This window comes from Apus apus, chromosome 2 (assembly GCF_020740795.1).
Source record: "Apus apus isolate bApuApu2 chromosome 2, bApuApu2.pri.cur, whole genome shotgun sequence".
Classification (NCBI taxonomy): Eukaryota; Metazoa; Chordata; class Aves; order Apodiformes; family Apodidae; genus Apus; species Apus apus.
The window spans coordinates 68,201,244-68,225,533 of record NC_067283.1 but is presented as its reverse complement, the minus strand read 5'-3'; the positions used below and the strand labels follow the sequence as shown (position 1 = coordinate 68,225,533).

General features: G+C 39.0%; 1 protein-coding gene across 4 annotated transcripts; it reads right to left on the bottom strand.

The window, feature by feature from the left end:
• Window positions 1-1,212: 1,212 nt before the first annotated feature.
• Window positions 1,213-18,249, bottom strand: BLOC1S5 (biogenesis of lysosomal organelles complex 1 subunit 5). 4 transcript variants are annotated; one of them, XR_007888689.1, is made up of 7 exons: window positions 18,113-18,249; window positions 17,194-17,276; window positions 14,872-15,001; window positions 10,807-10,865; window positions 5,979-6,116; window positions 5,427-5,560; window positions 3,469-3,930 (listed from the first exon to the last, which is right to left on the bottom strand). XR_007888689.1 is itself a non-coding variant. In XM_051611502.1 (6 exons), exons 1-5 carry the CDS (start codon window positions 18,222-18,224, stop codon window positions 6,021-6,023), a joined length of 480 nt encoding a protein of 159 aa, XP_051467462.1. In that variant the 5' UTR covers window positions 18,225-18,249; the 3' UTR covers window positions 3,238-3,327; window positions 5,979-6,020. The 4 variants fall into 4 exon arrangements, 3 of the variants coding, with proteins under 3 accessions (XP_051467461.1, XP_051467462.1, XP_051467463.1); XM_051611502.1 differs by lacking the exons at window positions 3,469-3,930; window positions 5,427-5,560 and adding an exon at window positions 3,238-3,327; XM_051611503.1 differs by having other exon boundaries at window positions 3,469-5,560.
• Window positions 18,250-24,290: the final 6,041 nt, after the last annotated feature.

Below are 24,290 nucleotides of genomic sequence, written 5' to 3'. Positions count from 1 at the left end.
TCCTTCTAAAAAGTATTACCTTGTGTTAGTGTAGAAAGAAACAGTCTAAGAGCAGATAAAGCATATTTCTCCCTCCTTCACAAGCAGGAAGATGTGATAAGAAAATGTGAAAGGCCTTACATATAAAGCATTCCAAGGAGAACAACACATCAGCTCATCGTTAAAACAAAGCAGTTAAAAACAAAGCAAACCCTTAAGTATTTCTTCAGTTCCTTAGTTTGTTATTACTCCTAAATACAGCAGCAGCAGATTTCACATGGCAGTTCCAAGGAACATACCAGCTTCTTGCTGTGTGTTCATTAGAACAGAAAGACCGAGAAAATATTCCAGTGATTACATGACATCAAAACCCTCTTTCAGTTAAATAGAACAGTTAAATATATATAATATATACAAAAACCATAAGAAACAGTACTAACAGCTTAGGAAAAAGTTACATGCATAGTTTGGTATTAAGATGGATTTCAAAACTCACCTGACGTTCTAGTTACCTTGAGTGTTGAGGACCCTTTTCTCCTCCTATGGAATCCAAAATTCTATCGAGTTTAACAGAGACTAAATGAACAATCAAGATTTTTTAAACTATGACATTCAGCCCTGTAAGTATTGCACATATATAAGGCAAAACACTTTCTTCATACATCAATGATATAAGAACAACTTTTAAACTCTTTGTTTTAGTATTTCTCCCAAACAGTAGAGTAACAAGAATTTGTATCTTACAAAGGAAGTCCCACTGTGGAGCACTATTGTGTCCAGACAGACCACAGTTCTGCCTTGCTAAAAAAACTGCTGAAAAGAGGAATATTTTTTGTCTGTCAGATCTGTTCTGAGGTAGTATTAGACACATCAGGTTTGTTTGGGTTTTTGTAAGCATTTGGACAGAAAAAAATAGGTTTTCCTGTAAACGTGGACAAGTTGCTTCAAAGACAATTAAGCCTTGCCTAGTAACTCACAAGCTACAGCAAATCATACAAAAAAAAAAAAAAAAGAAGAAAGTTAATGAATAAAATAATTCAGCAAAAAATAGTTTTCAGGTAATTTGCACAACAATAACTGGGCCAACAGACAGATATAGACTATGAAGTGTTTTCAAATGATCTTCAGCATAAAAATACCTGTACCATTCCCTGTATCATTCTAAAAGAGGAATAAATACATGTCAGTGTTAGTATTTAGAAGCTTCCCAAAGAATCAGGAGCACACATCCCAGAAGATCTTGGAAATACCACTTTATTTTTCCAGTGAATATCCAACCTGCAACACTTTTATCATTGCTTAAGAGCCCTCAAATTGACAAAATACTAAAATCTACAGCTCCAGTGCACAGTTAGTTAGATATCTAAACCTTAACAAAAATTATCAGTGCAAAAATAAGAACGAATTCCATATGCAGTTGAATGCATCTTTTTATAAAGATATTTAGGCTTTGAGTACCTATACATCAAATAACCTGGGTAAGAGAGAAGCCATTTTCAGTCTGTACTCAAAACAATCAAAAGTATTCCACACCCAATTCTGAACAGAGGCAAGAACTTTTTAAATCAAAGTCCGAGCTTAGCTACAACATCCATCAAGGGTACATAAGTGGAAAAATACTACAGAGGTCACCTTCTATTCAAATAGGGGTTGTTCTAAAAGAAGCTTTCCTCTTTTTCATGCGTGGGATACTTTTGAGACATCTACGTTTTTTCCATCCACAACAGAGAATTAACAGCATTCCAGTGTGCCCCAGTGTCGGCAAATCCTCTTTTCAGTCCAGATACATGATGATGATTGATGAAGCTGTTGAGCCTACGGTAGCAGGCAGAGCAGCTTGCCAGGAATTCAGTGTTATTGAAAGAAATCTCAAATACTTATTCCATCTCCTCTACTAACTTTAATCACACTATCAACATGCTGCCAGGAATGGAGCTTTGACACCAAGCCATAAACTTACACAAGCAGCCATTGTTGGCATATTACTGTTGCAATACAGGTAAAAGGTAAATTCTGCTTATTTTTATCTGGTTCCATTCTACATTGGACACCGACTAAATGATGGAAAGATATTTCCTGTACTAACGGTTAGCTAGCAGAAAATTTCATTAGGGTACTCTGTGTCTCATTTTGCTTGGTTAATGAGCTGATTAAGCTAACTTAACTTCTTGAGTTACACTGCTGTTAACTGTAAGTTTTAAATAAAAGCAAGCAACACGGGTGCTTTACATACCCTGCAAGAGTAACAGTAAGAAAGCAGATCACTACCTACAGGCATTTTACCACTAATCTGCTCATTTGTTACGCTGATAAAGAAACAAAACAATCTTTTCTCGATTGCTTCATAAAATTCTGACAAGCTTACCCTAAGTAAACCAACAACATGTAAAATACTTAAGGTAAATACTGTACTAGCTACAAAGCTAATACGAAGACCGATACGCTTCTCGTGATTAGTTTTGAGCATGTTTTGGCTTGGCTTATAACAGTAAAGCTTCAAAAGAGAAGCCTGAGACATTTAAAAGGAGAGAAACTAAATTGTTGTCTGATCTCACTTAGTCATTTTTATGTTAGCAAAAAACATGTTTGTGTCAGGTCTCCTTCATAATACTGAACATACACTCCAAAAGCTGGAATTACAACTGGTTTTAAAACTCTGTTGAGATCTTTCATTGCTAAAGCTTCAAAGTATTCTGTACAACAAGTAAATTTTCCTGAAATCCATGAATGGGTTTTACAGTCTTCCCAGTGAGTTCTCAGCTCACTATGGTTGGAACCTATTCCACCTACTTTTTGGGAAAGGGCTGTGGGTGCACACTGGGATAGTCAGCATTACACCAGTCTCTTTTCCCAAATGATATGATACTCTCTGCAGATGGGAGAGAATTCCAATTTGCAACTCCCTGAGCTGATGTAGTCACACAATGTAATTTCCAGTTCCACCTTCCAACAAAAGAAGAAATACTGGCATTGTACCTGCACTGGACAAAACAAGCAGAGATAGGCACTTGAGTAGAAAGCATGCAAACCTTTCTTCCCATATGAAATCGGTAGAGGAAATTTTCCTTTTTCCTTGTGTGTTTCAGCTTTCCAAAAGAATCTCAATTTAAGTGAGAATCAACTGAGAAATGGCACAAACCCAGCATTATTTAAAAAAAAAAAAGAGTACTAAAAAGAAGCATATTTGGCTAGTTCCTTCTCCATCTCAGAATACTGCTCTTTGAGGCGCTCCATAGCTTTTCTGTGCTCTTCATCCACCTCTGCTTGTTTCTTTTGTTGTTCTTTCATGAATTCCTCACAGTGGGTGACATGCTTCTCTTCACGAGCCATCAGCTTGTCTGCCTGAAACTGAGGAGGAAAATGAGAAGTTTTAACAATCATTTCCAGATTAACACAGAGGGTTTAATGAGATACACATAATGCTAGAGTACCAGAGAAACCGGGCTTTTACTTCAGTAGAAGAAAGAAAAATGAGCAAGAAAACATATGAAAAGTTGAAACCAAAAAGAAAATGTTTATTTTTATAAAGTATAGTCAATCCAAAACAAATGGTAAAATGTATACAATTCTATTAACATGACAGCATGAGCAACAATAGCTTTTCTATGCTACAGCCTGGTGAAAATTAATTAATTAAATGATTGGAAAGACACTTTAAAGTTACTAGTTCACCTAGTTCACTTCTGTTAGTTTCTAAAGATCGTACTTGTGGCATTACTTGCTCCTCTGACTACTGACAGTGTTAGAAGTACTCTAAGCAGCTGATAAAAATCTGTATTATCTCATAAAGACTTTCTTTTAAAATGAACTTCTGATTTTGGGAACATGGTATGCAGCACTTTTTTAGCCCCTTTGTTATAAAAAAAATAATCAGGATATGGACACTACTTCACTGCTATTTTTTTTTTCTTTTAGTTTTTCTTCTGACACAGACTCAGGGAGTTCACTGTTCTGAAAGTAACCAAAAGAGAAAGAATTTAAATAAAATATATCTAATTTTCAATTAAGTGGTCTTAAAGAAACGCAAAACTACATCTAGTACAGAAGCAGGTCTGTGCTACATATGATACAGACGAAAAAAGCACTGGAGCATGACCATGAAGAAAATGCTAGGCTTATTATATAGTTGTGAATGTTGGACAAAATAAAACTTTAAGAGAGTTACATAAGTCCATTATTTAGGTATATATGCATTACTGGAGCGTTAAGGATCCACTTGAACAGTCCAGACAACATTTGAGGTTTTATGTCAAATATACGTAAATAGAATGCTTCTACATTTCACAGCAAATTATCATTGTTAATAACACATGTATAAATTACACGTCAGCCAACCCTCAACTTATTGCTTCTCTTTTCTTGTTATTTGCTATTTTCCTCTTGAATGTGTCATTTAAAAAAATAATTTTTTACATTCTTGAATACATTTTTGAAACTAGAAATATTTTACCACAATGCTTACATATACTAGTCTCGATGAAAACCTCTAACACAAAAAGGAAAGAGGGAAATAGAATATAACAACATGGATATTTGATGTTTTTAAACTGGCAGTTTGTGTTTCTGCTTTGGCTTGCTAGCACTCACTGTGACTAATGTCCTCCTTTACAAATAAGTTATTTTTCCCCTTATGCTTTCATACTGCTTGGCTTTTGGTAAGCCTGATTCTTTTCACACTTGTCTTGAAAAAACAAAACAAAACAACTCCCCCACCCCCCATAAATCTAGCTATCTAGAAAGGGAGTCTATACACAGATCCAATACACAAGTCAAAAGGAGACACGCTTCTGTGGATTGCTTGAATGCATATTAAGTCTGGCCTCCTTATATTATAAATGCTGAAGTCACAATAAAAGGTAGTTCTTATATTAGCTCCATTTCTCAGCAAAAGAGAGGATTCATCTGTTTTGTATATATATATTTTTTTTTTTTTCATTTATAATACATTAGCAATTATTATTTTTCATGTATAGTGCTTCTGTGGAGGAATAAATACTACCATACATATTCAATAGACACCTGGCATTTTTGTCAACTAAAGGTAATGACAACCCATTTAGGTATTCAACACACACACTGTGCTGCTCTTTAAAATAACACATTGTGGGTTAATTATACCATTTTTGCCATGCAGCATTTTATACACATTGTAACAACATCATGCCAAGATCCATTTTGTTTGCAACAGATGGTAGTATCAGCAAATAACTAGTGGGTACTACTAGTTCAAGGGGTATCCTACTTCATATTCAAGAGGTTTTGAAACTGTCAGCACATCAGAGGCTTACTCACAGGATTACACAGCACCTTCCCAAAACACACTTCAGCCAGACTAACCCACGCTTCTCACAACAGGAATAGTCTGCAAGGAACATGAAACTCATGCTGCTACATGCTACTTTGATTGTCGTTGCACCATTTCTACCCAAGAATATAAAATTATTTACCTGGTAAAACAACTGAAGATGTTTATAGAACATGAGCTAGCTAAGTTTAGTTTATAAAAATGTCAGTGGTCTAATTCCTTTCTTCTTCTTGAAAACCTTGTGCCTTTCTCTGCACAATCAGTCTTTAGCTTGTTCTGGCACAACAGAAATGACATTAGGAAATAAAGGGATAATAGCAGCCAGGCTGTGTACATTGCCTAAACTGTGCCTAACTAAAAATTTAACAACTGAGCACTGATGCAAATGCTTAGTTTTTACATACATAAAGGCAAGCAGTATTCTACCAAAATATTAACTAATTTTTAGAGTAATATTTATGTTGGAAATTAAGTAACTCTATATAATTGCAAGTTACACCTTTAACAAAGTAGAAAGTTGCAGATAGGAATACACACTTTAGAAAACAGAAACATAAAATTAAGACATGCTAGAGCAAGCAAGTAAGAGTAACAAGAAATACCAATTTAAAGACACCAAGGACTTGAATACTGTTTACACTCTCCCACTCTCGTAACGATTTGGAACACCCCACTGCAGAAGCTCAGTACACACCTCAGGCACTGCAGCTCTCCTTCCTGGGAAACCCAACTGTTCTCAGCAGCACTTCCAGATCATGAACACTGATGGCTGCCGAGTGGCTATGTTTGTGTGTGCAACACAGTCAAAATCTTGAAACCAATATTCCAATTCCTGCAGAACAGGTGTGTGAACAGCAAAAATAAAAGTGTGACTCTTAATGGATGCGGACCTTACAGTGCAGATGTTTCAACCAAAGCAGATGAACTTGAAGTGCTAACTTGCTTCTTACTAGAAGTTAAAGAATCCATGCAGGAGAGACCTATGAGTGCTACAGCTGTGGGATAAGCTTCACTGAGCACTTAAATCTTGTTAGGCATCACAGAACAACAGTATGAGAGAGAAATCCTGACCAAAGACAGATTCCTCCTACACCCACAAGACCAACCTGCAACAGATACCAGCCCTGGAGCTAAGGTACTATAAAGGCTGCCCTTCCCCAAGCCTGTCTCCTAACAGCTGCTACCGTGGTGCAGAGCCCTTCACTTAGCAGAACATCACCAAGAGTCTCTTGAGGATGCAGACTTCTGTGTAAGGACATCGACACCTAGTGGCAACAGCCACCAAAAGACAGTTTCTCGCACAGAAAATGACTTACACTGCAGCTCTGCAAGTCCCCTTTCAGGTATGCCCCATACTGAGCCTTCTCACCACAGTGCTCTCCACTCCTACCACAACTTCTTTATATCCAGTGCTATTAACTTCACTGCTTTATTCCACTGACCACAACACACACATCTGAATTCATCAAGTCAGTGACTCATGTCAAATATCTTAACTTCCAAGTCAAACAGTAATCTGAAGACCTTCAGTAGCTGGGCCTCTGTAGGTGACATATGACACACAAAGAGACTAAGAAATTGAAATTGCCTTCGTGTACTGAAGCTCAGTTAGGGAGAATGTCTGTCTTATCACAGAACACAAAAATACAATACGCTTTCTGAAAAAATACATGTTTGTATTTCAGGAAAGTAGAAGACTGGATTTTTCTGAAGTCCAGAAAGCACTTGCAGTAGTAATAAATAACTTCTGATGTATTAAAACTTGTAGTTTTTACTGGTATAAAGAAGGAAATAATGCCTGCATGTTTGAAAATGCAGGTACAGTTGCATGAGAAAGTAATCCCTTTTTCCACAATATAAAATATAAATATATATTTGGAAGAACAGTAATTCAGCGTTAATTTTTGTTACTTTTAAACCTGTAATTTTGAAAGACCAACCCAACTAAGTAAAAAATAAATGGAAATAAATTCTGGCCCATGCACAGTCAGGAAAACATTTAAAATGAAATAAAGAATTACAGAATTGCCAGACCGTTGAAAACTTCTAATTACAAATTTTGTCTTCCTGGTAGTGATTCAAAACCCAGGAACAGACATCTTGATTTTTAGTTTTCATTATTTCTGTTTTCAGGGCTGCCAACTGGAGAAACCCTAACTTGTAAGCTAACAAAATATCATGAAGTAGAGTACATACAAACATGAAAAACAGTATACTTTCATAGAACAGTACAGAGTATAGCTTAATTTAAGTTCCTCCCCTTTTGTCATTTAAAATGACTATTAAAACAAACAAAAACCTGTAAAATAACTATAGTCTAAACTTACAAGTAAAAAACCCAACCAATCAAACAGAATGAACACAAGTTCTTTCTGTCAGATTTCATCAAGTCTACCCTTTAAGTCAGACTTAATTATAAACTAGAAAACAGCACCTAATAAGCCCAGCATAGTCATCTCAGAAGACAAGTAAAGTTCCACTGTTCTCTTCCAGTTGAGAAGTGTCAATGAAATTGTAATTGTATGACTATATCAGCAGATGGTAAGAAGACAGAAGCCAGTATTATGATACCATGTTCAGGTTTCAAAACAAAGTGTGTCGTTCTTAGGTAAAACTTCCTAAGCTTTGTAACATGGGAAGTTTGCTGTGTGAACTAAAGCATGCAGACAGATGTACCTGAGCCAAGAGGAAGGCTTAGGCAATTCATGATGCTGTATGGCATTGGTACAATATTTAGCCAGGATCCAAAAAAAGTCTCAATAGTCAGCTCCAAATTATCATGTTTTAAGCATTAGACAATGCAACATTTCCCACCTTGCTGCAGATTTCTATTTGAACCAAAAGATCATTTAATTGTCAGCAACAGTACATTATGCTTTAGGCTTTTACCATCTGCATTACTGACTGGCACTTACCGTCACCCACTGCACAGGAAAAAAACCCCTTTTTCTCCACCTGAAAAGACCTAAAAGATAGTAAAAATAGTATTTCTCCATGGCTGTTAACTTGGCAAGATTTGGGTAGATTTTTGTTTGTTAGTCAGAGAATCATCTCCTCGCCCCCAAAGATGCTCAGTACTCCAGCTCTACCCTCCTCTGTTGTTTCCAACTCCAGACCACACTGATACAGCTTTGTCCTGGTTTTGAGTCCTTTTTTTGTAAGATACTGAGACATCAGTAAATTTGGAAGATTTTCAGCCTTCATGTTAATATAAAAAGTTTTGAGTTAAAACTAGTTTTCATGAAGTTTGATTTAAAGTTTCATAATCTGGTTTAGATACAAACCAAAGCCTGTCTAAATTACAAACATAGCTGCTGCCTTATTAATTCCTGTTCTGGGAATTCCCTTTGGTGTGCTAGAAAGTTTAGATATTTAGGCAGTGACATCTTTCATAATTTTTTTATATCAACACCTAAGTTCAGACATTAGTTACTTGGAAAAAATCTAATCTGATTATGAAACCACTTTTTTCACTCAATAGTGCATACTGCTTGAACTTGAAAAGCCTTCTCATGTATAGCACTGACTCACATCAGTTGGCTGTATTTATTTCTGATGTTATTCTACTGTCATTTGCTATACAAAAAGCTAACATTTGTAAAAACATCAATTTTTTCAGTAAACTTTCTTTTTAGCATTGCTTGGAATATTTTCGCTGAAATTAAAAACCACAAACAAAATCAAAAAACACATTAAAAAAAAAACCAAACAAAAAATCTCACAATTTGAGGGAGGTACAGGCTTTGAGAAATGTTACCATGCTAGTAAGACTGTAATAGGAAGCATTAGGTAGCTTCCAGTATAAGCCTGTAACCTTCTACATACAAATACCTAAAACAAACAAATAAATAAATAAAAGAATGTAGTACACACAAGTTTACAAAATTTTTTGAAGTTTTCTCTAGTTTCTCCCACAAGCTTGAAGTAAACCACACCTTGAACTATGAAGGACATACTACTGATCTGGATAGGAAGACTACTCAACAAGACAGCAGATTCCATGAATTCTTCTTTCAATAACACTCCCGTAATCGCAAATAACTTTACACTCTAAGCAAGAACGTGGTAGGGACATAATTTCCCATTTGTTACCTGGCTGATAACACCAGAACTGTTAAGAAAAGACAATGAGTAAAGCAAATAATCTTAAAATTTATTCTGTTCAGCAGAAACTGAATTAACTTCACCAAAGGGATGCTAACGCTCATAAGTTGACACTAGACCTTACCAAAATGCCTTTTTTTTTTTTTTTTTCTCAGAACATGTGATTTCAGAAAGAAAAGTAAGGAAAAAGAATTTCTCTTCAAGTAGCTGAACTACAGTGACACCTTTTATCTATAATTTTAAAAGTTGCCTACCTGTTACTACTCACATCTGGAAAGTTTCAAGGCAAAAGTCTTACTACAGAAGCTGAAAGAAACACTACAAATCCTGAATAGCTATTAGCAATGCTCCACTGCAGATTAAAAAAAATAAAATTGACTGGAAATACACAACTAATACTTTAAACAAAACAGTTACCATACTTATTAAGCAGCTGTTCATTTTATAAGTAATATTTTTTTAATTAAAGTTTTACTTCAAACAAACAGTAGCAGAACTGTAAGAATTTCCTACTTAACTTCCCTACCAATTCCTACACTAGTGTCAGGCACAAGCAGACTTTGTTAGGGTCCAGCAGTGTGCTGCTCACACAGTACCAGTATTCAGCTGCAACTGGACTGCCCATCTTCATGAAATACAAAAAGGAAAGAAAAACACAACTATCAGCTTACACAAATCAAGGTGCAGCCTGTTTTGAGTGACGGCCACAGAAACGTCTTCAGTTTTTCTGAACTGAATTATTACAAATAACATTTTGCAAGTAAAAAGATAACACGGGAACAGAATCATGAAGGAGCAACAGGAAAACATGAAACCAATTTCTTGTGTAATTTTCCAAATTTTAGATTCAGAGCATATGTATTTCAGATGAGCAAAGTATAGCCAACTGAAAAGATTCCAATGATTCGCATGTTCCTATAATATGGCCCTTCATTAAATAACCCATCCACAAGTGAAAAACACACTTCCTTTTCAGCAAGCAATATATATAAATATGGTCAATGTTCTCAGCTAACTAGGAAAGATTTACATTTCCATTCTGGTAGGTTAATAGCTGTTTTTTGTTCCACAGAAAATAAGTTTTTTTATATTTAAGCTTTCCCTGTATGTGACAAATACTATAGTCTGAGCTAGGAGGGAAAATAGAGCAAAGGAAATGTAAAAAAAGTTTCCATACATCAGGAGATTACAGGAAGAGCTAGTGATCCATTAACTTTGCAGTCCAAGAACATATATGCCTCTGCAGTTTGCATTTTATAAGTGCAGAAATCACCCCAAAATAAGTTTTACTGCAAGTATATATAGTATTGAAAAATATGTGCTATACAGAAGGCATGTAGACTTGCTGTAGAAGCACAAGACTCTTAGAAGACGATTACTTCGGACATACTATAAAAATCTACCCATCCATCCTTTACCTTTCTCACTTCATGCTCCCTCTCTTGGAGTCTATGGATCATATCGTTGGCATCTTGCACTGAAATAACAAATGGAGTAGATCAGTCCGCTGTTCTAAATCAAACAGAAACTCACTTGAAAGGGATTTAAAAGACATGAGCCTATTGCAAGTCAAAGATTATATTTCACTGCATCACTTAACAGTGCAAAATAGATTTGTCGGTACTTGCAGAACATGCTTTACATTGATAACTGTACTTAGGCATCTCACTGAGTTCAACCCTTGTGCCGTCTAGAAGCCAAAAAGAGAAAGGCAGCCAGGTCCTCCTGTGCCAATATTCCTTAGTGTTGCTGACAAGCTAGAGTGCACTACTCAGCACCTCAGAAGACATAAAAAACCCTCTCAAGTCAGTAAGTAGGAACAGGTGACCAAGTTCTATGTTCTAATTGGTTGGGTTTTTTCCTTATTTTTTCCCCATCAAATGTAAAAAGTGATTTAATATAAACAATCTGCATGCAGAACATCTTTATGCTGAAGCCAGCCTCTTCTCTCACGAGACTAAGCCTAGAATAACTTGTCAATGGAAACAGGAACTGTATTCCTATGCAGGTTTTTTTTTTTTCCTAACTTACTTAACACATAATTAATGCAGAATTAAATAAACTAATTTTCCTAAAGCAGTCATTTCTCCCACTAAAACGTCCTAGCATTGAGAAATATTTACTATCATCTTAAAGCTGGTGACTTCTCACACCAGGAGAAAGGCTTCTGCCCCCCTGAGGATTTCCAATTGAAGAGCAGCTTCACTGCTCTCATTGCTGTTGAGGAGCTGAGAGCACCAAAAACCAGAACATCTGGTGGTTGAGCCTAAGCCAATCGAGACCATTAGAAGACAGAGGCAAGTCATAGTTGTAGCAGTGGGAGATGGAGGCTCACCATCTGTGGATTTGTTTTGTCATCTAGGGAGGTTTACTGCTTGCCAGGAGCTCACATTTGAGATGCCATAGAGGCTACCAAGGCTTGGACTATTACCCCTGGTGCTTTTCCATGTAAACCGGTGGTACTGCAGAGGTGACCTGAGAAATATCAGGAAAGACTACAGGGATTTGGGGACAGTGGCAAAAGGCATAGTGGTCCAGGTAACGTTCTCCTCAACCATCCTGGTGAGAGAGAATGACGGATTTTTTGGCACCAATGGCTGGCTGCACAGTTAGTGTTGGCAACAGGGTTTCAGTTTCTACAAACATGAGACCCATTCCGAGCATCATCAGCTGCTTTCAAGAGATGGGATCCACCTGAATAAACAGGGCAAAAGTACCTTTGCCAGCAGGCTGGCCAATCTTGTAGAACAGCTTTAAACTAGAAATGACAGGTGATGCAGTCATTCCTCAAAGAAAGAAAGTAAGCTGGGGATAGGGTAGGCAACGCAAGGGTCTGGGATGATGGTAGCAGAAGGCACATAGCACCGTTTTCAAGGATCACTTCCTCCAAGCTCAAAAAAGGTCCCCCCCAACAAGTAGAAAATCAAGCAACGGAGGCAGGAGACCTGCATGGATGAGCAAGGAGCTTCTAACTGAATTCAGACTTAAAAAGGAAGCATCTAGGAGGTGTAATCAGGGGTTGGTGACCCAGGAGTAATATAGAGTTGCTGTCTGATAGAGCAGAGTCAGAGTTAGAAACGTTAAGGTTGATCTGGAGTTGAATTTGGGAAGGGATGCAAAGGGCAACAAGAAAGGATTCTACCAAGTATGCAAAAAAACAAAAGGAAAAACAGGGAAAATGCAGGACCTCTGCTGAATGGGGCAGGGAGCTGGTGACAAAGAGCATGGAAAAGGCCAAAGTATTCAATGCTGTCTTTGCCTTAGTCTTTACCAGCCTTCAGGAATCCCAGGCCCCCACAGCTGGAAGGAAAGTCTTGAGCATAGGCAACTTACCCTTAGTGGAGGAGAACCAGGTTATGGAGTATTTAAACAAACTGGGAATACTTAAGTCCATGGGCCCTGACAGGTTGTGCCCACAAATGCAGAGGCAGCTGGCTGATGTCACTGCAAGGCCACTCACTCTCTATGAAAGGTCAACATGACTGGGAAAGGTTTCCGGACAGCTGTCTTCAAGAAGGGCAGGAAGGAAGATGTGGTGAACTACTGGCCACTCAGCCCACCTTAATCTTGGGAAAGGTGATGGAAAAAATCCTCCCAAAAAATTTCCAAACACATGAAGTAGAAGAAGGTGCTTGGCGGTAGTCAGCATAAATTTACAAACAGGAAAGCATCCTAACTGACCCAATGGTATTCCACAATGCTGGGCAGATGAGGAGAAAGTGAGCAGTGTTGTTTACCTTGGCTTCAGGAAGGCTTTTGACACTGCCTCCCATAACACCCTCACAGACAAGCTAACAAAGTATTGGTTAGGTAAGGGGACAGTGAAGTGGCTTAAAATGTGGCTGAACAGCCAAGTCTAGAGTCTGATCAGCAGTACCAAGTCAAGTTGGAGGCAAGTCACCCGAGCTGTGGGGTAACACAGCTCAGCACTGCAGCCAGTACTGTTTAAGATCTTCATCAGTGACCCAGATGCTGTGGAAGAATACACCCTCAGCTAGTTTGCAGATAATAAGAAAACAGGAGTGGCTGACAGGCTATATGTATTTGTGCTGCCATTCAGGGAGACCTTAAGCAACTGGAGAATTGGGCTGAGAGTAATCTTATGAAGTTCAACATGGGGAAACAAGTCCTGCATCTGGGAAGGAATAATCCCAGGCAGCAATATACACTGAAGACCAACAACACAGCATTGCAGCAAAAAAAGAGGTCAAGAGCACCCTGGGCTGCATTAGCAAAAGCTTTGCCAAAGGTCAAGGGAGGTGATCCCTTGTCTCTGCTCAGCACTGGAAATACCTGTGGTGGTGTGTCCACTTCTGGGCTTTCCAGTAGATGAAAGAAATGGACTTATTGGAGCCAGTCCAGCACGTGGCCACAAAGATGACTGAGTCTGGAGCACCTTTCATATAAGGGGAGGCTGAGAGAGCTCAGACTGTTCAGCCGAGAGAAAACAATGCCCAGGGGGGATCTCATTACTGTGAATAAATATTTGATTGAAAGGAATGAAGATGACAGAGTCAGATTCTGCTCTGTAGCTCTCCCTGACAGGACAAGAAGCTGTGGACCCACATCAAACCACATGAGATTCCATCTGAACATAAGAAAACACTTCTTTTCCAGTGAGAAGGGTCAAACACTGCCATAGGTTGCCCAGAGAAGTTGTGGACTCTCCATCCTTAGGTATACTCAAAACACAACTGGACAAAACCCTGGGCAACTGGCTCTAACTGCCCTTGTTTGCATAGTGAGTTTGGATAAAATGACCTCCAGAGCTCTCTTCCCACCTTGGCCATTCTGTGATTCCACTACTAATGATGTACTGCACAGCTGACCATTAGTAAGTCAGGGAGAAATATCCTCCACTCCATTTAGAAGGTATTAGAACATTTGTCTGATTTGCATGAGTGAATTTTAAGTTTAAAATATCTTCCTGCTATCGTTTTTTGTGTACAGCATCATCTACCATTTGTTACTCTGTCAGACGCCATATAAATAACTTGTACAAAATGAAATGCTTATACAACATGCTACATAACATATTACATATATCAAAAATATAACAAAACTGACACTGGCATGTTTCAACTGAATAAATTTGGAAACTAAAGCTATATATAGCCACACTCTTTTGAAATATCTCTTTGAGAAGCTATCCTGCTGAATGAGTAAGAAAAAAACCAAGATACTGAAAAATTAATGCAACAGATCTTAAACTCTTCAAATCCCAGCCATAAAAAAAAAAATCACATTAGGTGGTTATAATGATGAAACTAGGATCAGCATACAGCAATTATTACTACTACCCTATTTGTGACTAAAGATACTAATAATGGTACATTTCATAGCTATACACCAGCAAGTTTTGTTTTAAAAATTAAACTTTATCCAAGGATGATAATTTTTCAACAAATCACATTTTGAACCCAAGCTATTTAAATTGTTCCTCAAAATGATGCAATATGGGAAATAAGAAGCAACATGCTTACATCTCCTGAGCGTTTCATTCAAATTGTCATGCATTGCCTGCTCACAATTAGGAAGAACATGTTCATTTGTTTCAAAGGTTGTGTTCTTTAGGTTTTCAAGTACTCGTAGTTCTCGGAGGCCACGTTTTTCCTGTCAGAAGAAGTGAAAGACAATGAATGGCTAACAAGAAATTCTACTTCCCAAAATAAGATGGTTTCCCAGTCGAAAACCAATAGCTGTATCTGACAGATCACACTGTTGTCAGGCAGTCTTACTCTGCCTATTTTGCACAACTGAGAAAATTAATTTTGTGAAAACCGAGAGAAATGCTTCATTCTTCACACTAGAATACCAGAATATTTTGAATTATGGTTTTGGCCCACATGAGGAAAATTTGTATTTACTAATGAAAACATTGTGTGGAAAAATGTGTTGTTTTGTATAGATTATTTACAGCATATCAAAAACAACAGAAAGAAACAGAGCTTGAAAGCATTGCATTTTTAAAACTCAATAAAACAACACAGCAGTGACTTTGCTTGCTTGATGTTTGACCTTCCAGATTCAGCATGGTATGAGGTTAAAACAATGCAAGAAAAATCATTTTACCAAAGTAAAATGATGAAGTCAACACTAAAAAATAACATGATACATCTAACTAAAGAGGTAGGCCTTCTTGTGGCTCACTGCTGAAGACGATTAATTACAAGAACCACAAATTATTGCTTTATTGTTTGCATTAAAAAAAAAATATATATATTAAAAAAATACTCTGTTTTTCTGAAGCCACAGCACTACTCCAACTCCAAATTTCACCTGCATTTCCCTTTAGGCAACAAAAAAGATTCTGAAACCTGCTTTGGGCTGCCACTTGCCCCATTCCCCCTTTTTACCCTCTTCACAGTTGTAAGTAGAGTTGCACACAAGCATTCCTGCACTGAAAGCTGACAATCATAAAACAATTCTAGATAATAAAAAAATACCGCATCACATGAAGTGGGCAACTGGAGCACCAGACCTATTTTAAAACTTCAGAAAGAGAAGCATAAGGGAAGTCAAGTCACAAATCTACATTCTAAATGTATTAGCATTTAAATGCTAATACATGAAAGAAACAGCTTATATCCTACTACAACCAAAAAGTATTTGATATTTCAAAGTTAGCAATTGTATATTTCAAAGTTAGTAAGTGTAATTTCGGGAAGAAACTCTTAAGTTGCAAAACTCTAAATAATCCTCAGCTTTGCAATTTTCCCCCTAAAGTATAAATCAGAAGTTACATTTCAAGAATAGATCTAAGAGTATAAAAAATTTATCTGGCGCAATGAGAAAAATATATTAATTCCAAATATATCAATTATCATTTTGTAATTGAGTTTAAAATTTCCCTTTCTGTGAAAAGCCACACAGAACTATTTACTGCATCCTATACCTTATTTAGGAATGGTGAAGAAATAATTGCTTATGACTCTCAAGCCCATACAACAGACATCTCATGAGAGTTCAGTTCACATATTTTGCAAACCAATATAGAGACAAATTAGACCCGGTTGAAATATTAGCTACAATAGGGAACAGGGAGGAAATTTTTATCTCATTTGAAAAAAATCAGCTGCACACACTAAAAATGTGAGGTATAACTATACTTCAGGACTAATTTTAAGAGCTTTTAATCCCACACTCTTTAAGAATGAAAGTCTACTCACAAGTAGCCTCTTGTTGTGACTAGATTCTACTTTTCTAAACTTCTGCTGCCATCTTGTGGAAACTGTTACACTTTCCAAGCGAAGTTGTGTATCGGTACTCCTACACCTTCAATACTTTAGCCTGATTTGCAGCCAATCAGAAAACATCCAATTTTTAATTATTTTCTTTCTTTGCACGAAGTGTTGCTCATCTCTTCCAGAAATATAACTTTCTTTCATGGAACAAAAAGTAGCTACAAATTAATTTACAACTGTGCTAGCTGAATCCAGCAGAGGCACAAAGCAGCTCCTTAATCAGATTCAAACCTATACTGGCCAACAATATTTTCCTTGAACCAACAAGACTCTTCTAGGCTGTTAGGAATACATCATTCTCCTACATCAACACTCCTGCCAGTCTTTTGCAGGAAAACCCCACTATGTTCTGTTCAAAACGTTTTAAATGCAAAGACCTAAATTACTGCCTTGTGTACTAAAGATGCAGACATGTACTATAGGTCTTTTGGTTATTTTGGACAAGAAATACAAGTGAAGCCCTTCTGAAGAAAATCACACACGGTCTCTAAAAAGGTGTTACAACTGTTCTAAGTCTCAGACTCTGGAGGTTACAGCACCCAATAATACACAAATACTTACTTCAAATTCTTTAACAAAGTAACGTATTTCTCCCTGAATTACCGGTCTGTGATCCAGCAGTCTTGAATAGATTTCCCCAACATCTAGAAGATGAAGGGAAGTCAGACTTTTAGTTTCCCCCTCACACTCCACGCTGGGCGACACAATACAAGGCAGCACTTCACTACAACGACTCACCAAATGCATACAACAATCACGAGACGACCACAATAACATTGGCAGGCTACCCCATCTCCTCAGCACACCACGAACTTGGATGAAATGCAACGCATCCGCATTCCAGGGGCCACGGACAGGTGAACGTGAAGCTGAACGTTCTCCTGTCTCTCTCAGCACCCTCTGCTTCAACCCTCCTCCGTGCAGCCTCTGCACCCGTTACCTGCGGTCAAAAAATTGGGTGCAGCGCAGAACTAAAGGCTGCAGCACAACCGAGGCTCACAGCTGAGGGTGCATGAGTTTCCTGCAGCGAGTCACAAGGGGAAAGCTCACTACAAAGGAAAAGTGTTGGCGTTCTCTTGTGTGCCAATCGCCCAAGGCTTGAAAGTCGCTCTTGAAGAGTAAAGTCTTGTGACAAAGTCCATTAAATGTAAACGCACTCTGAGAGCACAGAAAATAAAAGGCTACTTCAAGAAACACGGCGTCGTTCCAACAAGCACTTTCAACGGGTACGGACACGGCGCTGCCACCGAAAGGGAGAGCCCGACTTCTCCTCCCGGCCTCGGCATTTTACGCTACCGTGTGGCCCTCCCTCTGCATCTCCCCGCCGTGTTCCCCCGGCACCCCGCACCCCAGCCCATTCCCCTCGGAACAGCCCGCGGAACCGCAGCGGGCCGAGGAGATCGATCCTTCATGCCCGTCTCCGCAGAGAGACACCCCGGTTCCGAGGCCCAGGTCTCGGTCACCACCAGGGGCCGCTTACCCTTTATGATGGGCTGAAGAGGGGACCCGGCCGCCAGCGCCTCCCGCCTCCTGGGGCTGGGCAGCGGGGCCGCCCCGCTCCGCCCGGGGCCCGCCGGGCCGCCCCCGCTCATGGCCCCGCTGCGGCCGCGGGGTCAGCCCGGCCCTTCCCTCCGCGCCGCGGAACTTCCGCCTCGCCCCGCGGCTCGGCGTGAGCTCATCGCCGTGCGCCGGCCTCCCCTCCCGCCTCCCCTCCCGCCTCCCCGAGGAGGGCGGCGGTGGCTGCCCCACACCGCCCCAGAAACCCAGGGCGTGTTGGTTTAGCCGGCTCTTTGTTTTAGGAGAAGAGGCAGGCACTCAGATAAATCGGTTTGCTGCTGGGTGTAGCCAACAGTTGGGCCTGTGGTCTACCCAAAAAGAAGAGCAGTCGTCTATTTCCTAATTAAAAAAAAAAAAAAAAAAAAAAAAAAAGGCAAAAAAAGACTTAAAATTCCTATACGTTTCTTTTAAAACCATTTGAGATATTTTCAACATACCTCCCTCCTTTAAATTACAGTATATTAACTTCTGGGAATTTTTTTTTTTTTCCATGCTACATATACTCAGTAATTTTTATAACAAACAGCTTGATCCTTGTCTATGTTGTTATATATATCGCTTGTTCCCCCCTTGCCCGGTCCCACTCTTCTTCCTTCCAATACATACCACACTGCTCCCTGTCTTTGTACAGTCCATGAAGCAAGAACGGGACCATATTTTTGGGACCGTGTACTCAGCTGCTGTAACCTACAGCATCCTTATCTGGAATAGCTGAAAGGAGCCAGTTTAGCTGGAATAATTACTATTTTATTAGTAGAAAACAGGACTAGTATAAACTTCTTTGCTGTACATCAGTTCTGCATGTGTTCTACCCTGCATACCTTCTACAAAATTGCTTGGCTGAGAAGAAAAAAAAAAAAAAAAACTTTTTTCTTTATATACTCTGTGAAGCTATTATAACAGACACCAAAAATGATCCTGTTATTAGAGCCCGTGTCTCATCATCAAAGCTCAGAAACTGCTCACCGAAATCACTGTAATATTTGCTTTGACAATACATATAATCTTCTAAACACAGCCTTGAAAATTAGTGATTTGGTTTTGTTGAAAAAAATGTCTCCCCAAATCAGCCAGAACGTGGTTAAAATCTGTTTAAATAATAAAGTTAATCTTACATGGGGAAGTGTTCAATCGTTCAACTGAAGTTACTATTAAATTCCGCATAAATATATAATCTAAACCAGTTTCTCACTCCTTTGCCATTACATAAACAGGCAATAATTAGCAGAGATAAGAATAATTATTAAAAAGTATCGTTCCCTTTCATGTATTTCCCCCCCCAAAAAAAAACCAACAACCAAACAACACCATCTCTGTCAACCTATAGATAAGTATCCATATTTTTCCACTTGGATCCAAAGCATGTAAGCACTTGACAGTCACCAGCAAATTACATTAGTGCTCAAATATTACTAATACCTGGAGGATATTCCAGCTGGCTTGACTGTCACTTAATAATTAGGGGTAGAATTGCTCAAATGTTAATTTTATCCCCTTTCAGTCTAGCTGCAATCCTTTCCTTGTCTATTATCAGACAAGATATCTCACCCGTAAGCCCTATGTTCCAGCAATCTTTTCCTTTGCTAAGGAGGAAATCCTGTAGTGAAGGGGGTTTATGACTACTGCATTTCTAGGAAAGAAGGGTTTTTTACATTATGAATAATGTCAGGTTTGGAATTACAGGACTGCAGTGAGGGCAAATCCTGTGACAGTTAAGTGCATTGGTTTCTAGGACTACTATCCTGAAACCATGTCTCCTCTTTGTTTGAATAATTGTTTTTGTTTGTTTTGTTGAGTTTTTTTTTTAAAGGATATGGTTTATTTGCTGCATTTATGCCTGGATTGTTTTTCCCCCCCTGCTTACTCTCTCCCTAACCCATCAGGCTTATTCTCAAAACATATTTAAAAAAATTAAGGAGGACTTAAAGAGGTGATGGCTATAAAAAGACAATACTTGTGGAGCTCCTAACCTGTCAGTTCGTAGGAAGCAGCCATCAAGTCACAAAAAAATGGAAATAGCTATGGCTTGGAGCATGAAAATCAACATATGTAGTCATCACGTACTTTTTCGGAAGACAGGCTAAATAACCTCTGTCACTTTTGCCGTGCAACGGAACCCGCTTTCTCTTTTAGGGATCACCCTGCCGCTTCCCATCAGCGTTAGCAGCGCCGCGAACCGCAGCATCTTCAGAGGAACGTGCCGAGTCCTGTCATTTCCCCCACGGGCCGTCTGGCGAGGATAATCCACGAGAGGATTGTTCCACCCAAGCGGCCGTGCCCGAGTCAAACGTCGGCAACAGGCAGGGAAGCCCAAACCTGTTGAGGCAGACATCTGCCAAGACGGGAGGCATCGGGGCGACGGCCCTGAAGGGGGCGAGGCGGGGGGACGTCCTTCGCGCCAGCAGAAGAAGTCCATGGGCTGTGCAGCCGTGATGGGAGGCCCAGACCGCCATGGTGATGGCTGGAAGTTTGCAGGCCGCCATGGCCACGCTGGCCACGGCAGGCCTGGGGCTGCGCTGTTTGGAGGAGTGCCTGGTCAGATTAGCCGGGCGGCTACTGTAGTTGATGCTCAAGCTGGACGGACAGGCCTGCCAGGCAGAAACTGCTCAGGCAGATGATGCTTGGGAGGACAAAAATTACCCACCGCAAGACTTAAGAAGACAGATGACACCCAGCAGGAACAGCAAGCCAAATCTGCAGAATCCACAATGCAGCTGGCTAGCCCGAGGCTACCTGCCTCTTTGAAGTGGAAGAGACATCACCGACGAGCTGTCAAATTAGATCACCAGCCTGGAAACACTGAAAGAGATTTAGTTCTTCCAACAGAGAAGGGAAAGTTTAATAGATGAGAATCTTCCTGAAGGGGCCAAGGTAGTGTCGAGGGGGGGAATGGGAATCCTTCAGATGCAGCAACAATGAAAAATTACTCACCTCCCGCCTGCCTGCAGAGTGAGAGATGGGACACGTGGCATTCTGCTGCAGCGAAGGTGGCTGCAAGTCACTACCAGCATGGAAAATAAAGGCCACGCCTGCAGGAATGTGCAAAGAGCAGCAACAAGTAACCCTTGCTACAAAAATCATCACCCCAAATCTGTGATACCTTTCTCTGTCGCCCTGGAGCTGGGCTCTGAAGTACTTTGTGACACTCAGTGGTGGGACACAAAGGCCCAGCCTGAACCCAAAAGCTCAGCGCAGCAGAGGCACATGGTAGCATCTCCGCTCACGCATCTTTTGCAATAAAATTCAAGCACGAAAAATGTGCAGAACACAACTCAGTTTCAATAAATCTGAAAAAAAAAAAAAAAGATTACCAAGTGAGTAAGCATGTGCTCAGGTGTACAATGAATATGGAACCTGGTGTTTCCGTTAGGGACAACAGCAGCACGATCCAATTATAGATGCAAAGTAGAAATACCGCTCTTAGGGGGAAAGTATTAAATGCGTTAATCCATTAAGCAGCTGCATCACTGCAATTACACTTTGAAGTTACAAGACCGTGAAAAACATCAAAAAATTAAAAGAAGTGATAAGATTGAAAACCAAAAGAAAAATCAAATAGGCCTGCAGATCCCTCTTCCTCACAAAAAAAAAAAATGAGGTGAAAAAATTACATACAAGGCTCTGTATACACATACAATTATAAAATAAATTCACTTTCATAAAGTAAAAACACTTCTAAGTCACATTTTAATATAGATACTACACAGTGTCTTACTTTAACTGCAAAGTACTCATGTCCATCTTAAATATCAGTCTCGACTCCCTGCTAATAACCCAGGATCCACAGGCAAACTGAAGAGTTCAGATTACTCTTTCATCAGCTAAAATTATAATGGAAATAAATAAGTGTGTGTATGAGAAAGAAACTGAAGAAGTATTTTATCAAGATACTTCAAAGACCTGTAACACCTACTGGGAAGTTTAAGATGTGCCTTACAAAAAGATAAACTCCCTATTTCTAGGCCTATGTTCTTCCAATGATTTGGACAGTAGTAAGAAATTCCTGGGAGAAGGGTTACTTTCATTTTAAAATATTTTGAAGAGGCTGGGGTAGGTTATAGAGAAGGAATGTACGAAAAAAAAGGATCAAAAATATGTGAAAATGCCACCTCTTATAGGCAAGCAGCTAAGATGCTAGCTAGGAGACTTCACTGTCCAAATGTTATCCACTCTACCCAAAGAACCTCTGACAATACATGAGGGGCAAACCTCTTGAGAACAAGTGCTTACTGTGGGTGGGCAGTGAAGAAAGGTAACAGAACTTGCTTGATTGGAGTTTCAACTGCTAACTGGAAGTGGTATCACCTAACTTCTGCAAAACTGGGATGCCAACCTGGTAGGTAAATCACTGGTAACACAAAAAGAACTTGATGAAAAGCATGTTTTATCATACAAAATCCTTTACAGTTTTTCTGCTGAAAAGCCTATACTTCAGTTCCACCTGAAACATCAGGTTTTCGTAGTATCCAGCTGTAAAGTGGAACTAGATTTTTTTTTTCCTGTGTAACACCTACTCTCTCTTCTCTAATCTCATATAAAATATGGAGTTTTCTATAAATCATTGTTGCTCTGTTGTAAGCCTCAGTGCAAGAACTGCCCCTAGAGACAACTGAAGTCAAACTGAACTCTCACTTGAAAACGAAGTTACACATACAAAGACAAGTACAAAGTACACCACATAATACTTGAACACCTGTTTCAATCTGGCTTGTCTGCGAGCTTTGGTCATCTTGGCATCAAGGGAAAAAAGACAAGTCAAAGTGAAAAGTGTAAGATTTCACGGAACACTTACAATAATCATATTTATTTCACTGTTGAATTCTTCAGTTGCTGAAAGGTTGTCATGCAGCACTATCACCATATGGCAACAACCTCAAGTCCTAGAGGCACATACTTAAAAGACCATAACATGTCAGGCCCCTTGAATAAATTAGATAGAACAATTATGCAAAATAATAATAATGCAATGATGAGATACACTAACAAATGAGAGTGTCAATGTTCATGAAATGCCATGAAAATAAATTCCACACATCACTGTGGTCATCATCATCATCAAACTGCGAAGCAGGGGAAGTAAAACATCACAGTATTTACTGTGCCCTTCAGCAACAGAAATTTTAAGAAGGGGGATACAAGGGAGGAAAGTCACTTTACTAGTGTTCACTGAAAGTATCATAAAATATCACAAACAGAAAGACAAACGGTAGTAGCTTTAAAAGCAGAACATTTACACACACACACTCCTTATACAGACCATAAATGTTAATTTGAGAGTCTCACCTGTAAATAATATGAAGCATCATCTTTTAAAAAAGTAGCTGAGGCAATCTCTGATAGACCAAGCTAATTTTTTTTTTTTTTGATTTTTCAGAAGTTTTTTACATATTTAGTTGTCCTTGATGATCAAAAGGCATTAGACAGAAAGGGAGTGAGGGGAGGGAATCAATACCATCTGGTTTCCCCAGTCATCTCTCTAAAGGCAAAGTCTCAATTCATCCTTCTTTGCTTTTAACCCTCTACCCCCTTAAGTTTCTCCATGCAGGGGAGAGAAAATTTGAAATGCTCAAATTAGCAAATGATAATGACCAAATGCCTTGTAGACAGCATAGAGTTAAATTTTACTAATCGACTTCTAAACATTTTATCTTTCCTTTAGCTGTTTTTTTTTTTGTTTTGTTTTGTTTTAAGCATTTCAGCAGCAAGTAACACTTCTGTTCCACACTAGAGAAAATAAAACTGGCACAAGAGGCTAGGGGATACTGCTGTGGTAGCATGCAGCCACCTTGAGAAATCCCAACACTTGGAAACAGCTGCTGTTTGGGATTTAAAAGAAAAAAAAAAACCACTTTGTAGCATTATCCCTACAAAACCTGTCTGAAAAGATGACAATATTGTTTTCAGCAATAGTTTTAGCTCTGGTTCCACTTCAGTGTTCTTAGCTGTAACATAAACTGCTGTTTCTATAGGTGAAGAGTTTCATGTACACTTTATGAAACTTAAATCATTCTCATTTGCAATAGCATATATAAAAACAAAGAAATTGTTAGATGAATATGAAAAGTCCTGACCAAATGAACTGACGATTCCTACTCACACTC

Bases quoted from the DNA above. Each gene is read 5' to 3' on its own strand.
- BLOC1S5 (XM_051611501.1), bottom strand. From the start codon at position 18,224: ATGAGCGGGGGCGGCCCGGCGGGCCCCGGGCGGAGCGGGGCGGCCCCG. The intron at 17,277-18,112 runs GTAAGCGGCCCC...TTCATCTTCTAG, and splicing joins TCTTCAGCCCATCATAAAGG to ATGTTGGGGAAATCTATTCA. The intron at 3,328-10,806 runs GTAAAGGATGGA...TTTCCTCCTCAG, and splicing joins GGGAGCATGAAGTGAGAAAG to TTTCAGGCAGACAAGCTGAT.